The sequence below is a fragment of the Garra rufa genome, chromosome 23, assembly GCF_049309525.1.
Source record: "Garra rufa chromosome 23, GarRuf1.0, whole genome shotgun sequence".
Lineage (NCBI taxonomy): Eukaryota > Metazoa > Chordata > Actinopteri > Cypriniformes > Cyprinidae > Garra > Garra rufa.
In genome coordinates this window covers 19,466,296-19,483,270 of record NC_133383.1, presented here as the reverse complement: position 1 = coordinate 19,483,270, position 16,975 = coordinate 19,466,296, and the positions used below count along the sequence as shown (strand labels likewise).

The following is a 16,975-nucleotide window of genomic DNA, read 5'->3' as shown; positions in this document are numbered from 1 at the left end:
CGACATACCCTAACTGTCTTGAACAGGAATACACAGAGTTCACGCAGAGCTAGACAAGACAAGCGTTTGAGATAAAAAGTATATAAATTGTCATTTTATTTAGAAAATAATCAATTGTTTCACTAGATAAGAGCCTTTTCCTCGGCTGGGAAAGTTCAGAGCCCTTTGAAGTTGTTTTTAAACTGCATTTTGGAAGTTCAAACTTTGGGGGCACCATAGAAATCCAATATATGGAGAGAAATCCTGAAATGTTTTCCTCAAAACGACTGAAGAAAGACAGACATGAACATCCTGAATGACAAGCGGGTGAGTACATTATCTGTAAATTTTTGTTCTGGAAGTGAACTACTCCCGAAAATAGTATGGTAAAATACACCAATTTGGAATATGAAGCAGCAAAAAGAGCTGTTTTGTACAGCTAAAAATTGGAAGCCTGTCCCATAAAATTTACAAGTGGCCCGCTCTTACAGGAAAAATACGCTGGATACGTTAAAATATACTGCATTTTGAATTATATGTGGTCAAGGCACGTTACTGATTTTGTTCACATCACAAGCTTATAAAAAGAAGATGCAGTTTGCTTGATTGTTAACAAAACTTATTTCTTTGTGTTGCACTTCTAGCTGGCGACCCAGATGGTGACTTTCGACTTGACGGTTTCTCTGGAGCTCTGTCTACCTTAAGACCTCTGGACCGAGAGCGGAAGAACAGTTATTCCTTAGAAGTGGTGGTCCAGGATCAAGGGAGCCCGTCTTTGAGCAGCACAGCCACTGTGGAGATCTCAGTCCTTGATGTAAACGACAACAGCCCTAAGTTTGGCAGTAGTAGCTACACCGTCGATGTCTCAGAAGATGCTAATGTAGGTTTGGTGGTGTTGGATGCGACAGCCACAGATGTGGATGAGGGCGAAAATGGTCAGATCTTATACTTTCTTAGCCAAGAGGCCAAAGGTGCATTTACAGTACATCCAGACACGGGGCGCATCACAACCACAGCACTTTTGGACCGAGAGAAAAGAGCGTCTTATGTCTTCCAAGTGTATGCGGTTGACCTGTCACCGGCTGCACCGCTCAACTCCACAGCCCAGGTGACTGTCACCATCCTGGACGTCAACGACAATGCTCCATTCTTCATCCAGGACCCGCTGATTATCAATGTTTCCAGTGGAAGTGTGTCCACGCATCAGGTGGTGGCCACTATGAAAGCAGAAGATAAGGACTTTGGAGCCAACGGATCGGTGTTCTACCGGTTTGCGATGCCAGTCCGAGGATTTGCTATTAATTCGTTAACAGGGGAGATCCAGACTACAGAGAAGCTCCAGACCCTGACGCAAACTCAACGCACCCTCATAGTGGAGGCGATGGACCAGGGTAGTCCTCCACAGTCTTCTCTAGGGGTGGTGATTGTTTATGTGAAGGAGCAAAATTACAAGGGCATTCGATTCTCTCGTTCCGCCAGAGATGTGAGCATACAGGAGAATGCAGCTAAAGGTAAGCAGAGAATATACCGCTAAAATTGTGGAAAAAGTAGTGTGCTGTTAGCCTGGAAGATTTTATTGTTATAAAAAGCAAGATTTTTTCCTTGCAGTCCATTTCATGGAAAAAAGGGATGATAATATTATCATTTTATGAAAGAAATCGCAATATAATAAATAAATAATGAAGATGATTAGGTTTGAAATCATTATTTTGCAATATTTTCCTTCCTTAAAACCTGTTTCTGGTCATATTGTTATTTCAAAATTAAAAATAAATAAATAACATGTTTCAAAAATCTGAGTTAACATCAACAATATTTTACTTTGTTAATACATGTTTTGGTCATATTGTTATTACAAAACTTAAAATAAAAAAATAATAATAAATAAAAAAAATCTGAGTTGAAATCAGCAATATTTTACTTTCTTAATACATGTTTCTGGTCATATTGTTATTCCAAAATAAAAAATAAATAAAAATGGAAAAAACAAAAAACAGAGCTGATATCAGCATTATTTTACTTTCTTAATACTTTCTGGTCATATTTTTATTCCTAAATGTAAAATAAAATAAAAAAAACAAAATAAAATAAAATATCAGAGTTGACATCCGCATTATTTAAAAAAATAAAATAAATTAAACATTAAAAAAATCTAAGTTGACAGCATTCAAATATGACAGCAAACTATGAAAAATTTTAAATATCAGTTGGCATTGGCATTATTTTACTTTCTTAATACATGTTTTGGTCATATTGTTATTCTAAAATAAAAAAATAAATAAAAAATAAAAAATCTATGTAATCATTAGTTAAAATAAAATAATTTTTGCTATTGTTTTATCTGACATATCACAAATGTTAATCAACCTAATTAGATAATACATTTGTAAAAAATAAATAAAAATTATTTTAAAAATATAAAATAATTACAATAAATACAAATATATTTAAAATTAAAAGTTAATTAAATTACAGCTAGCATTAACATAATACAGATTATAACAATAATCACAAACGACAGATCTGAAAAAATACATTCTTAGCATTTTTACCACTGGGACACTAATATTACTGTAGGTCCCACCCTCTTTTTTTCTTACATACTTACTTACTTTATTTATTCATATCCTGTTTCAACAAAACACAAGTTTCTATTAGCAAAATGGATTGAAAATTCTACTTCACATTGACTTGAAATGCAAACAAGTATCAGCTTTCATTAAATCACATGTATAAAACAATCTTCTCACCGTGCATTGCAAAAGTATACAGTCCTTTTTATTATTATTATTAATCCCAAACTAAAAGCTATCCTTTGTGGTATCTTCATTTCAAAGCACTGGCATGAGGCAGCTGAAAACTTTTGCAATGAACTGCATGATGAAACTCCAGCATTGTATTTCAGCACTCACTGGCACAGTCAGTTTTGTGAGACACTGAAGGCCAATCCATCACTTTAAGTGAGTGTGGCAGAGAAGTATTGAGTTTTTTGTTTTTTTGTATATTGAGTGTATTTTTCCCCACAGGCACTGCGGTCGCCCAGGCTCAGGCTCAGCACCCTGACGGCACTCGTGACGGCATCACTTACAGCATCTTCAGCGGGAACAAATACCATTCCTTCAGCATCAGTTCAAGTACAGGTCAGATGGGAAAACATGTGAAAACAGTTTGATTTTTGACAAGACGCATGCATGAGCTCTTAAGAATTTTAAAAACTAATATCGCCTAGCCCTAGTTGACCTACTTCGCTGCATTATTGGTGCTTTCATACTGTAGGTGAAATCTGGGTACAGAGCTCAAATGGCTTGGATTTTGAAGACACACCAAGACTCCGTCTAGTGGTGAAGGCAGAAACTACATCCTCAAGCTCCTTCATGGCTGTCAACCTGATTCTTCAAGACGTCAATGACAATCTACCCCGATTCCAGCTGCAGAACTATGTGGCTTATATGCATGAAGCACAGGGCTATGACTTTCCCATCATTCAGGCAAGGGGTCTCTTATTTTTTGGTATTTCTAAAAGGTCGACTGTAATTGAAAACACACTGGGAAAAGTATTAAAGACAGATAACTTTCTTTTACATTACAGTTTGCCCTAGGAGGATTGCGAAAATGTACCCTTGAAAATGTTATTTTGTTTTGTACCCTGCCTGTGCCTAATCAGTCTGTTTTCCGAATGCTAGGTTGTGGCGGAGGATGTTGACCAGGGTCAGAATGGTCAGGTGACTTACTCCATTGAGTCTTCGAGTCAAAGTGGCCTTTTCAAGATTGACACTTTGACCGGCAGCATCACAACCACGGCCATCATGGACAGGGAAATCTGGACACAAGCACGGTGAGTGTTTATCATGTTTGGCTTCGCTTGTCCAGCCAGTGAAGTCATTGCTCTGCAGGTCTTTAATTTCCTTCTGTTCTGTGGAATGTAACTGTCCTCTCCAATGTTATTTAGTTTGTGTGTGTGATGTGTTCAAGCCCTCGTAGTTTTTTTTTTTTTTTTTTTTACCTCATGTTTTTTGTTTCTAAAATGTTCCGGACTCCTATAAAGCTGTGTGCTTTTAATTTACTACATTTTTGGTCTGTTAGTGCTTTTGGATTGTTGTACTTTGCTTTTTCTAAAAATAGAAGACATCTTTTGTTCTTTCTGGATCTCTCACATGATATATGTTAGGAAAGTTGATCTAACCATTTCATTTTATCTCATTTGTTTTAGGCTTGTGATAAAAGCCACTGATCGTGGCAGTCCCAAACTAGTAGGCACTGCCACCATTACAGTGATTATCGTTGATCTCAACGACAACAGTCCTACCATCCCAGTGCCACGAGAAGTTAGAGTTCCAGAGAGTAAGTGAACTAACCCTGAAAGACATGATATCAAGCAACTACATGTATTTAAATGTTGTGTTCTTGCTTCCCTCTTCCAGACTCTCTTATCGGCACTGAGATCACCCTGGTTACTGGAAATGATGTGGATTCGGGCCCAGTGCTGTCTTACTCTTTGCAGCTGGATGCTTCATCGCAGGGAAAATTTGATATCCATCGTTACAACGGCCGTGTGTCTCTGACAGCACCACTGGACTTTGAGGAAAGGACTTGGTACACGTTGACTATTCGAGCTTCGGATTCAAAGCACCAGAGTGAAGCCAATTTGACTGTGTTGGTGGAGGACATAAATGATAACGCACCTACTTTTACACAAGATCTATATCAGGTGATTTTTTTTTTCTTTCTTTCTGCCATATAAAGTATCTGTTATCCAAGTCCAAGATCATGGATTGGGGTGGTAAAATACATACATTTATTCCAGAATAAATACAGTTGAAGTCAAACATTTACGTATGATACATATGAACATATGAACACAGATTCTACAAAGTGTTACAGTATTTTACCAAAATAAGAGGGATCATACAAAATGCATGCTATTTTTTATTTAGTACTGACCTGAGTAAGATATTTCACATAAAAGATGTTTACATATAGTCCACAAAAGAAAATAATAGTTGAATTTATAAAAATGACACTGTTCAAAAGTTTACATACACTTGATTCTTAATACTGTGTTGTTACCTGAAATTTTTTTGGTTTAGTGATAGTTGTTCATGAGTCCTTTGTTTAAACTGCCCACTGTTCTTTGGTTTTTCAGCCTTTTTGCGTATTTGAACCCATTCCAACAATGACTGTTTGATTTTGAAATCCATCTTTTGACACTGAGGACAACTGAGGGACTCATATGCAACTATTACAGAAGCTTCAAATGCTTACTGATGCTTCAGAAGGAAAAACTATGCATAAGAGAACTTTTTTAATTTTATCAGGGTAAATTTAACTTATTTTATCTTTTGGGGAACATGTAAGTATTGTCTGTAGCTTCTGAAGGGCAGTACTAAATTATATTTAGGCAAAATAGGAAAAATTTACAGAATCTTCATTCTGTTCAAAAGTTTTCACTCCCTGGCTCTTAATGCATTGTTTTTCCTTCTGAAGCGTCAGTGAGCGTTTGAACCTTCTGTAATAGTTGCATATGAGTCCCTCAGTTGTCCTCAGTGTGAAAAGATGGATCTCAAAATTATACCGTCATTGTTGGAAAGGGTTTAAATACACAAAAATGCTGAAAAAACCAAAGAATTTGTGGGAACCAAAGGATTTTTTTTTTTAAAGAACAGTGGGCAGTTTAACTGTTCAGGACAAACAAGGGATGTAAACCTATATGTAAACGTCTTTTATGTGAAATATCTTATTCAGGTAAGTACTAAATAAAAAAATAACATGCTTTTTGTATGATCCCTTTTATTTTGGTAAAACATTATGCAGATTCTGCAAACTTCAACTATATACTTGAGGTCCTTCACACCCTAATAAAGTATGCTGTTATCATTACGTATTTAGCAGATGCTTTTATTCAAAATGACATCACTGTGGAAACAGGAAAAAGCAGGCCAAATAACAGCTGCTTTGTTGCTTTTGGTTTCCAGGTAACACTTCCAGAACATTCTCCATCAGGCAGTCCTGTTATCACAGTAACAGCAACAGATCGAGACTCAGGAGCAAATGGAAAGGTCACCTATACAGTGGTGTCGTCAACGAGGGATGGATTTTACATTGATCCTAAAAATGGTATAAGCCTGGTGTTTATACTTGATCGTTTTGGCAGTGGCTATTTAAACAATTGAAAGAATGCATATGCTATTTACATAAAGTGTAAATAGTGGTAGATAAATATGCACAGAGTAGTAGTAGCAACAAGCATTTTGTTTATAATAAGTGCAATTAGTAATAGATGCTATTTACATAAAGTGGTGTGTTGAATTAATGAAAACCGCCTCTACACTCAAAAAAACAACCATTTTTGGGTTATTTGGCAACCTAGCGCTGGGTAAATATCGGATAGAACGCATGGTGGTTTATTTTGACCCAGCTTGTTGGGTTTTATACATTAACCTATTTGTTGGGTTGTTTTTTGGCATAGTGCTGCTTGGGTCAGTCAACCTATTGAAGGTTTTTCATTTTAATTAGTAAAAATGCACTCTAAAATCTGTCCTCCTCTACCTCATGCCATCTTGTCTGTCAGACATTAAGGTTTCAACCCGTCAAACACATAGTGCGACCGCTGTTGCAACAATGGCACACTATCAATAGTGCTCCTGTTGTATTCCGTGGAGCGCATGGAAACTTTGTGACATATAACAGCAAAGTAGCATCGTGTTTCAGCCCCGGTAGCGCGTTCGTTTGGCAGGAGATGAAACTTCCATGGAAAGGAAAAAAGGAAATATGTGAAACTACAGACATTTTTCTTATTAATACAGTTTGACAGGAATACATTGTAATACAAACCTTAATTTCATTCAGGAAGTTTCTCGTCAGTCAAGTTTTCTCTCGGAACAGAACACAAAATGGCAGCTGACAAATGTATCCAGTTTTAACCAGTTTGGCACAGACTACCCAACATTGGGTTACACTGACCCAATGCTGGGTAGGTATGTAAGGGGGTTCATCATTTGTATTGACAGTAAAAACTACCCAGCAGCTGAGTTACAGAAAAACTATTGATAATAATTAAAAAATATTAAAAATAACCCAATAAAATGACCCAAAAAGCTGAACCCAGAATTTGGGTAAAAAAAATAACCCAGCATTTTTTAGAGTGCAGAAAAACTACCCAGCACATGGGTAAAAATGTTGAAAATAACCTAATAAAATAACCCAACAGGCTGAACCCAGCATCTGGGTTTAAAAAAATAGCATTTTGTAGAGTGTACCAACAAGGTCAGCTGCACTTTGTTAAAATAGTCACTGCTTCAAGTTTATATTTAAAGCATTAACATTGTAGTAAAGCACTTCCAATGTCTTTACAGGTACACTTTTCATCAGACAGAAAGCAGAATTTGACCTGGAGCAGCCCTCTGTGAGTGTAGTCATCGAAGCTCGTGATGGAGGATCTCCACCTCTGTCATCTTCTGCTACAGTCCAAGTTCAACTGATAGACGTCAATGATAATGCCCCCATATTCCACCAGCTGGAGTACAAAGCCACAGTGTCTGAGGACCAATTACCTGGAGCCACCATCCTCACATTAGAGGCAGTAGATGGAGACCTATCTCAGGAAAACTCTGGTTTTGATTTCGCAATTGCCAGTGGGAATGTTGGAAATGCTTTCCAGATTGAGAGCAGTGTTCGTTTCATAGAGGGCCATGGCTTCCAGACCGTAGGAACCCTGATCCTGGCAGAGCGACTAGATTTTGAGGCATTGTCACGTTATAACCTCACCATTGCAGTCTCGGATCGTGGTGTTCCCCAACGTAGCTCCAGCGTACCAGCCATCATCACAGTCACTGATGTGAACGACAACCCTCCGGTCTTCGGCAGAGCTGAGTACATAGTGTCTTTGAGTGAAGGAGCAGCTGCTGGTACAGAAATCTTACGTGTGACCGCAACTGATCCTGATTCAGCTCCTTATGCTGAGGTCCAGTATAGCATAAGCTCTGGAGATGAGATGAAACTCTTCTCTGTGGATCAGTGGACTGGGGCACTGAGGCTTCAAAGACCTTTGGACAGAGAGAGCAGAACTGCTCATGTGGTTATAGTACAAGCCTCAGATGGCCATGGTCATTTTGCCTTGGCTCCTATTAGTGTTGAGGTCAAGGACATCAATGATAACAGACCTTACTTTCCCATTGCTACACTAACAGCCAGTATCCGTGAGAACCAGCCGCCCAACTCTGCTGTGACCGTGTTGCATGCAATCGATTATGATACAGGAGTTTATGGACAGCTGAAGTATTATTTAATGGATCACTCTAGCCTAGGAAAAGACCTTTTCTTGGTAGATCCAAACTCAGGAGAAGTTCGTACCAGGCAGATATTTGATTTCGAAAAGGTGAATTCATTTAACTTTATCGCTTTGGCAGTGGATGCAGGCAACAACTCGGCTACTGTCACAGTGCAGGTCTACGTAACAGGAGAGGATGAGTATGACCCAGTTTTCACCACTTCGGACTTGTCCTTCGAGGTACCAGAGGGAGCCAAGAAAGGTCAGAGCATTGGGCAAATACAGGCCAAAGATGAGGATGGTGGAGTGGATGGGATTGTACTCTATTCCTTCCCTACTTCGTCTCCTTACTTTGATGTGAATAAGACCACCGGAGTAATTTACCTAAAGATGGACGGCTCTGGCAGCTCAAGTGGAGGAAGTCGCTCTAAGAGGGAAACTCGTTTAATGACTATGGATGTGACTGCCCACAGTCCTCTTGACACCTCAAGAACAGCTTCTGCTCAGGTCACCATTGACGTCACCAACACATCCTTCGGTCTTGCAACAGACTTCAACATCCTCCTTGTGAGCATAATCGCTGCCTCTCTTGGAGTAATAGTCTTGTTAGTCATAATTGCTGTAGCGCTTTATCTAGTAAGATCAAAGCGCAAGAAGAAAGGACAAGACACTGGGAACAGTACTGTATCTTCAGGCACAGCTTTGCAGAAGTTGGATGAATCTAAACCCGCAGGGGCCGACAGGATCTATCATCAGGCACTTCCTGGATACGCAGGTGATGAGGAAGGAACTGGTGGAGGCTCCTACACTCGTGGAGGATCCCTAGATCCTTCTCACTCCAGTGGACGGGGATCTGCCGAAGCAGCAGAGGACGACGAAATCCGCATGATCAATGAGTATCCAAGAGTTGCAAGTATCACCTCCTCCATGCAAGAGCACATCTCCGCCAGGGGCCCTGATTCAGGCATCCAACAGGATGCAGACCAACTTTCAGATATTTCTTGCGAGCCAGGACCACTTGATGCAAGCCAGTGGTTCAAAACAAAGAAACTTGGGAGCATCAGTGGGAGCCTCAGTGGTACCCTACTCTCTGGTCAGCTTCCAGTCTATAGAGACGAAGGTGGAGGCTATCTAGGAGTGGGCCGTGGGTTAAATATTTCCCACCCGAAGGATTACGCTTTCCCTGAGGATGGCAAACCCTCAGTCGATGGCTCCCTCACAGCCATAGTGGCGAGTGACGAGGAACTCCGAGGCAGCTACAACTGGGACTACCTTCTCAACTGGTGCCCCCAGTTCCAACCCCTAGCCAGTGTCTTTACAGAGATTGCCAGGTTGAAAGATGAGAGCTTACCTCCTAACAATCCTCGCAGACCCTTCCAACCCAAAGTTAAGACAGATCCCAAGCCAAGAATTGACCCGCCACCACTTATTACCTCAGTGGCTCATCCAGGAGCCAAATCTGTCCCGCCTAAACCGATAGCACGGACGTTCCACCATTTAGCGTCCCTAAGGCGTTCACCTATCAGTCATGAGGGCTCCATCTCCTCAGCAGCTATGTCTCCTAGTTTCTCCCCTTCACTCTCCCCGCTTGCCGCACGATCCCCAGCTGTCTCTCCATTTGGTGTCACTCAAGGTCCCTCAGCCTCCATCATCAGCACTACAGAGCACTCTCTGGAGCACAGTGATGAGGCTGAGATGAGGATTTAATGCTACATCACACTCCACTTTGTGGAGGCCATTTTGTCTTTTGATAAGACATATTAGGCAGTCGCTCAGCCAACGGTGACGCAGGTGTCTGGTAACGGAAAGGGTAAAAACATTGTGCGCTGACATTACCCTTCTTCAGAGCCACCGCAGTGTTGATGTGAAGAGTTGTTTGTTGCTTTGTTTTGTCTCACTGGCTGGCCAGGGAGGCAAGACATTGACTGCTACTTTTTTTTTTGTTTCTTTTTATATTGACGACTTAAACAGCTTTGAAACTCCAGTGTTATGTTAAGTCCATCCAAAATAGCTGCTATTGTCATCCTTCGTATACCGCAACGAGAACTCTGTAGAAACTCAAACTGATGTCATTATCTTTGTTTATGACAGAGTTTTTTCTTACGTTTTTTTTACAGTGCTACTCAGTATTATTTACACTTGGACTTGCCATTGCTTTGAGTGAAGTTCTTACATTTTAGTGACATTCTTTGTATGTATATTTATATGCTAGCCATACTAAGTGTATTATCATTGTATAGTGTCTAGGATCACCATACTGTGCGGTTGTGAAATTTTGTGACACTTGTAATGTGAATGATTGGAAGATTGTTGTATTTTATTATTTATAAACACAAAGGCTGAAAGTGTTGAAACTTCCCATGTTGCATAGTGTTGTATTATAGGCCTTTTGAAGTTGTATTGTCCCTTGCCCTTTGAACTAGATTGTTAGCACCCTAGCTAATTTATTGTAAAAAAAAAAAAAAAGAAGAAAAAAGAAAAAAAAAGACAGGGCCATACTTTATCGGCTCACCTGGACCTTTCAGTAAATTGGTGAAACCTCAAAGACTCTTCTGTATGTAAATAGTTTCTTACAAACAGCAGCTCTCTCACACTGTTTCTGTGCTGCTTTTTCTGACAATAAAACCAGTTTTGTTTTGTATTGTCTACGTAACTAATGATTGGTTCATTGCTAAATTTAGTATGTCATCTGGGATGCAGTTTATTTACCTTTCAGGACAAAGTGAATCACTAGGAAATGGACCTTCTTTTGTAATAGGCAGTGAATGTTTTCTGTTTTGAGAAGAAACTTCAGAAGTGCCCTGCATTTTGAAAGCGATTTAAGCATTTGAATTTCCTTCCGGTTTCAATACCTCTGGTGCATGCCTGATACCGCCACTGCCTCAAGTGTAACAGGCCCCACAACAAATGCGAGGAAAAGAGGGGCCTGACATATTTGAAGACTGTCTCACACACTTCATTTTAAAAGTTGACATGTAATTGTCTCACAGTCTGGAAAACATCGATTCCGAGACGGCTGCCTACATTCCGGCAGCAGTACAGTTTAAATCATCTGTACATATTTAAATATTAAATTCCTACTGATTTCTTTTGTCAAACCTGAGTCTTTTGTCTTCCTTCCTCCAAGTTTAAATCAATATGTGGACGGGGATTTAGTAATGAACTGAAGCGTAGCGAAAGGCCAATCATCTGGCTTTCAGAAAAAGGGAAACAGGAGAGGTCAGAGTCAAATTTGTCCTTCATTAAAAAGCGATTTGAGAGACTACAGTGTGTTCCAAAGACCTAGACTAGAGTCGGGCCTCAGGCAGTGTATAGCCAGAGACAGGGTGTGTCCATTCTCAAATCAGTTGCAGCATTGAAGAAACATTCCTCAAATTAATTTTGTTCACACAAAAAGAAAATAACATGGATATTGATAATTACACAGTATGTGAATTAGCAGAATCAAATAGCTATGACTGATTATATTTGCTATAGTCACTCAAAATACAGGATTTTCATACACGGTCAGAAAAATTGTAGCCTGTCACTCTTGGAAGGTACACCTTTGTATCTTATTTACACCGCAAGGCTGCATATTAGAACCTTTCGAAAATACTGCCTGAAGAGAACTGTTTTTTTGTTTTTGTTTTCAGACAGTGCATATGAAACTGAAATGCTCTCAAGTTTTGTCTTTGTATTGAGTTTTTTGATCCCCTGCTGTGAAGTTGGTGTTGGCAGAGATTCAACTCTCCTCCATCTCCGTGCTATGCATGTCTAACTGATTTACACCATCCCAGATATCACGAAGAAACAACAGTCTCGCTCGCACAGTCGGTGTCTTATAAACACTGCGATGAGTTGTGACCTCCTTATAAACATATTTTCTGTATCACCGATATTATTTTCAAGATGAGATTTAACCTTAGTATGTAGCTGTGTTATCAAGATCTGTTAGTTGCTTTCCAGTTTGTACATTTTAACTCTTTTCTGCTGGTTTAAATTAGCTTGTCTATTCCTTTTTGCAACATTTCAAATTCTCATTGATTGCATGTGGAGATGTTTATCTACATATTGTCATTTGACCTTTAGTATACAGTACATGCCTTTTAATTAAATTATGAATTAGTGTAACTATCTTAATCTGAATTTTCCATTTAGTGGACATTTATCAAGATGAAAACCCTGTTTTGGCGTGTGCACTTTTTGGTGACTTGGTGGATCAAAAGACCCAAAAGATAAACACACGACTACGACAATATATGGTTTATGGTTCTAATTATTATAATTTTCATTGTAATATTGCAATGCCTTTATCACTGTTTATTATACTATGAAATATGTTGTGTGCCTTATTCTGTGTAAGAAGCCACATCATTTAACAGAAGGATTTATTTAACATCATTTAACATTCGACTGATGTTATGAAGTTAGTTTAGAGTAAAAACGTGTTATTAAAGGGATAGTTCACCCAAAAATGAAAATTTGATGTTTATCTGCTTACCCCCAGGGCATCCAAGATGTAGGTGACTTTGTTTCTTCAGCAGAACACAAACGAAGATTTTTAACTCAAAGCGGTGCAGTCTGTCAGCCATATAATGGCAGTGGATGGGCACCAAACCTTTAAAAGTAAAAAAAATAAATCATGCACAGACAAATCCAAATTACACCCTGTGGCTCGTGACGATACATTGATGTCCTAAGACACGAAGCGATCGTTTTTTGCGAGAAACTGAACAGTATTTATATCATGTTTTAGCTTTGATACACAGCCAAGTCCAACTGTCCTGAGCAGGAGCTCATCATCCGGCTCTTTACATGTGCACACGCTCTGGCGTAGTATACGCAAACCCCGGAAGTTTGCACAGTGCACAGAGATTGTGGGTATAGCGGCTGTTCAAAATGGTAATTACTTAAGCTTATCCTGATTGTTCAAACCGATTTTAAAGCTAAAAGATTACATTTGCTTGCGCAAACTCATCCGGGACTGTTGACTTTTCACCGATTTCCCCTTACGGCGTTTGCGTATACTACGCCAGAGCGCGTACACCTGTAACGAGTCGGATGATGAGCTGGTGCTCAGGACAGATGGACTTGGCTGTGTATTAAAGATAAAACATGATATAAATACTGTTCAGTTTCTCGCAAAAAACGATCGTTTCGTGTCTTAGGACATCAATGTATCGTCACGAGCCGCAGGGTGTAATTTGGATTTCTCTGTGCATGTTTTTTTTTTACTTTTAAAGGTTTGGTGCCCATCCACTGCCATTATATGGCTGACAGACTGCACCGCTTTGAGTTAAAAATCTTTGTTTGTATTCTGCTGAAGAAACACAGTCACCTACATCTTGGATGCCCTGGGGGTAAGCAGATAAACATCAAATTTTCCTTTTTGGGTGAACTATCCCTTTAAATGTGGTATAGCAATTTCAGATTTAGTGCCATTTACTTCACAGAGCTGTAGTTCACTGAGAAGCTACACAAACAGCTGTCAATATTCTATATCGCGTTCTATATTCTATATCGGGTTCATTATTGCAGATAATGAAATCGAAAGAAATCGTTCTGTGATATTATATATATTTTTTGACTGTCCCATTGACTGCCAAATAAATAACACTGTCAAGGCCCAGAAAAGTTTGAAGGCTGTTGTTAAAATGGTCCATCTGCCATCAGTGGTTCAACCATATTTTTACAAAGCTACGAGAATACTTTTTGTAAAGAAAATAACAACTTTATTCAACAATTAGTCTCCTCTTCGTCACCGTAGCGCCATTTTGGATAGTATCCCCTGGACGCAAACAGCGTACGCTGTTCTCTGACAGCCGCAACACACGGACACGTTTTCTACATTTATTTAAGCTTTGATTCAAAGGAAAACAGTGTATCCTTGTGACGCAGCTGACAGAGAACAGCTTACAAATAGTTGAATAAAGTCGTTATTTTTGTTTTCTTTGCGTACAAAAAGTATTCTCGTAGCTTCATAAAATTATGGTTAAAACACTGATGGCAGATGGACTATTTTGACAACGTCTTTGATACTTTTCTGGGCCTTGACAGTGCTATTTACTTGGTAGTCAATGGGACAGTCACAAAGCCCCTGGTTTTCATCCAAAATATCTTAAAGGGATAGTTCACCCAAAAATGAATATTTGATGTTTATCTGCTTACCCCCAGGGCATCCAAGATGTAGGTGACTTTGTTTCTTCAGCAGAACACAAACGAAGATTTTTAACAAAAACCGGTGCAGTATGCCAGCCAAGTAATGGAAGTGGATGGGCACCAGACCTTTAAAAGTAAACAAAAACATGCACAGACAAATCCAAATTACACCCTGCGGCTCGTGATGATACATTGATGTCCTAAGACACGAAACGATCGGTTTTTGCGAGAAACTGAACAGTATTTATATCATTTTTTACCTTTGATACACAGCCACGTCCATCTGTCATGAGCACGAGTTTAGCATCCGGTTCGTTACATGTGAACACGCTCTGGCGTAGAAGCTATCCCTTTAAATTGTGTTCCGAAGACGAACAAAGCTTTTACGGGTTTGGAACGACATGGGGGTAAGTGATCAAATTTTGTGACAAAATTTTCATTTTTGGGTTAAGTAACCCTTTAAGACTCTAATCTCATAATTTTTTCAGTTAATGGGAAAATCATGGGGAATCATTTCACAGACCTTAGTAGGATAACATTTTACAAAATGAAAGTTCGGTTTAAGCCTGGGATACATCACACGACTTTTGGCTTGATTTTCCGCCTATTTACAGTCTGGAGAAGTTGAGGCTAGTTGCTGAAAGTCAGAGCGAGTCTGCAGATTTGAGTTGACAGATTCCATAGAAAATCGCGTAGTGTATGATGGTCACTGACTCTGATTTTTTTTTTTTTAGCAACAGACTTTGATTCTATCCAGTCGAAGGATATCAAACATGTTTGATATTTTCAGCCGATTTTAGAACGCATATTGTTTTCATTTGTTAAGCGTCTCCTAGTGCACGTTTCTGCTTGAGTTTATTGTGATCGGAACAACTTTAAAGTCTGGTCGTGTATTATCCTCAGTCGTGTAGTGTATGATGGCCAGTTTTCCTTTGCCACTATTTGCAAAGTCGGTAAGAGTATGACGCCTAGTGTTTTAAAAATCTGTTCATATTTTAAAAGTCATGTAGTGTATTCCAGGCTTTACTTGAACAAATAGTCTGAAATATATTGCTACTGTGCAGTAGAATGTACATAACACTACTACTACTACTACTGCTGCTACTGCTAATACTAAAACCAATATATATATATTTTAAGGAATAAACACACTATTTGTCCATGTTTTAATTTTAACAGTAAACCCCACTTTATTTCCAAAAAAGGAGTTTAACTTTCATCTGATTAAAATATAATTTAAATAATGTTGTATGCCTTCATTTGATAACCAGAAGAAAATAAAATGCAGAACACAATAAAAAAATAAATAAATAAATAAATAAATAAATTGTAGTAATTTGTTTTAATGCATTTAAATAATTACACATTTAAACAGATTTTGGTAACAATAAAAGAATGTGAGAAAAATATATTTTTTCTAAAAAATATTTTTCTTCATTTTTTCTTCTTCAAGTTTTATGATTTTAATTAATTAGGCATGCCTTTTGAGTAATAACCTTTAATAGCATTAAAAAGGAGTCCACAAACAGTATCCAGAAAACAGAAAAAAAGAAAAGTATTTGGGATAAAATAAAATGGATTTCAAAGGACCTGTACTTTTTTCAGCTCATGGGAAGATAATGGGAAATCATTTCACAGACCTAGTAGTCTAGAATTTTTTTCTGTTTTTGAGTAAATATTTTTTAGACCATTTTAGTCAGTCATAATTTAAGTAAAAGGCTGCTGAAGGATTTGGGGCAATTTCTGGTATGCCTTTTTATTTTTCTCACCATCATTTATTGCCAATACTGTGTGTAACCCTGGTTAATTGAAGTGTGCTTGAAGTGAATTATAATTTATTCACAGTCAGTAACATTATATTCTTTTAGTAAAAGTAAACAAAAAACCAAGTGAAGTATTAAAGAAGATTTAAAAATTAGTCGATTTACAATATTTAGAAGATAAGTTATTAACCAATGAGAGCTCGTTATCATCGCGCGCTCTGCGTGTGACGTGCGTGCGCAATGAAAGAGAGAAGACGAGCAGTGATAGAGAGAAGACGTGAACTGAACTCCGCGATCAAATTCATCGGAAAATAAATACATTAAAGAGTTTTTTTTCCGGGAACGTGTAAGACAGAAAACAAGTTATTTCAAACGTCGAACCGCTGAAGAAGCCGATTGATCAGTAATCACAGTTTTACTCGTTCGCAGACACCATTGCTGGTCACACGTGTCAGCAATAGGAGAAAAACGCCTGCATAAGAGCAAACCTGAACATGAAGGTAAAAGATCGATACAATTCCTTGTAAAAAATTATATTTGTTTAGTTTCATTTTAGTTTTAATATAAGTGGTTAAAAGTGTGGTTATATTGAACCGCATGGTTGTTCATTTCAGTTCACGGCCGCCATTGTTGGCCATGTGCGAGTGTGTAAGAGACACACACCTGTGTGAGAGTTAAATCGATTTCAGAGGTAATTAATTACTTTGATTTTTGTAGAAAAAATTATAATTTGTGTGTGTTACTGTTTAAATTGTTTCTAAGCGGTCATATTGAACCGCATCAATATTATTTGTTAATTTCAGAGCAGGGGCGGAGCCAGACGATG

The 16,975-nt window shown here is 38.5% G+C and overlaps 1 protein-coding gene across 1 annotated transcript in view; it reads left to right on the top strand.

Annotated features, from left to right (window-relative positions):
* dchs1b (dachsous cadherin-related 1b) overlaps positions 1–11,343 on the top strand; it is a 31,277-nt gene extending 19,934 nt beyond the window's left edge. The window contains exons 12-19 of the mRNA XM_073829246.1: positions 624–1,490; positions 3,006–3,119; positions 3,256–3,467; positions 3,663–3,814; positions 4,190–4,320; positions 4,401–4,687; positions 5,952–6,093; positions 7,332–11,343. Coding sequence (XP_073685347.1) covers positions 624–1,490; positions 3,006–3,119; positions 3,256–3,467; positions 3,663–3,814; positions 4,190–4,320; positions 4,401–4,687; positions 5,952–6,093; positions 7,332–9,952 — 4,526 coding nt within the window. The 3' untranslated portion in view covers positions 9,953–11,343. The remainder of the gene's footprint in view (positions 1–623; positions 1,491–3,005; positions 3,120–3,255; positions 3,468–3,662; positions 3,815–4,189; positions 4,321–4,400; positions 4,688–5,951; positions 6,094–7,331) is intronic.
* The last annotated feature ends 5,632 nt before the right edge of the window (positions 11,344–16,975 follow it).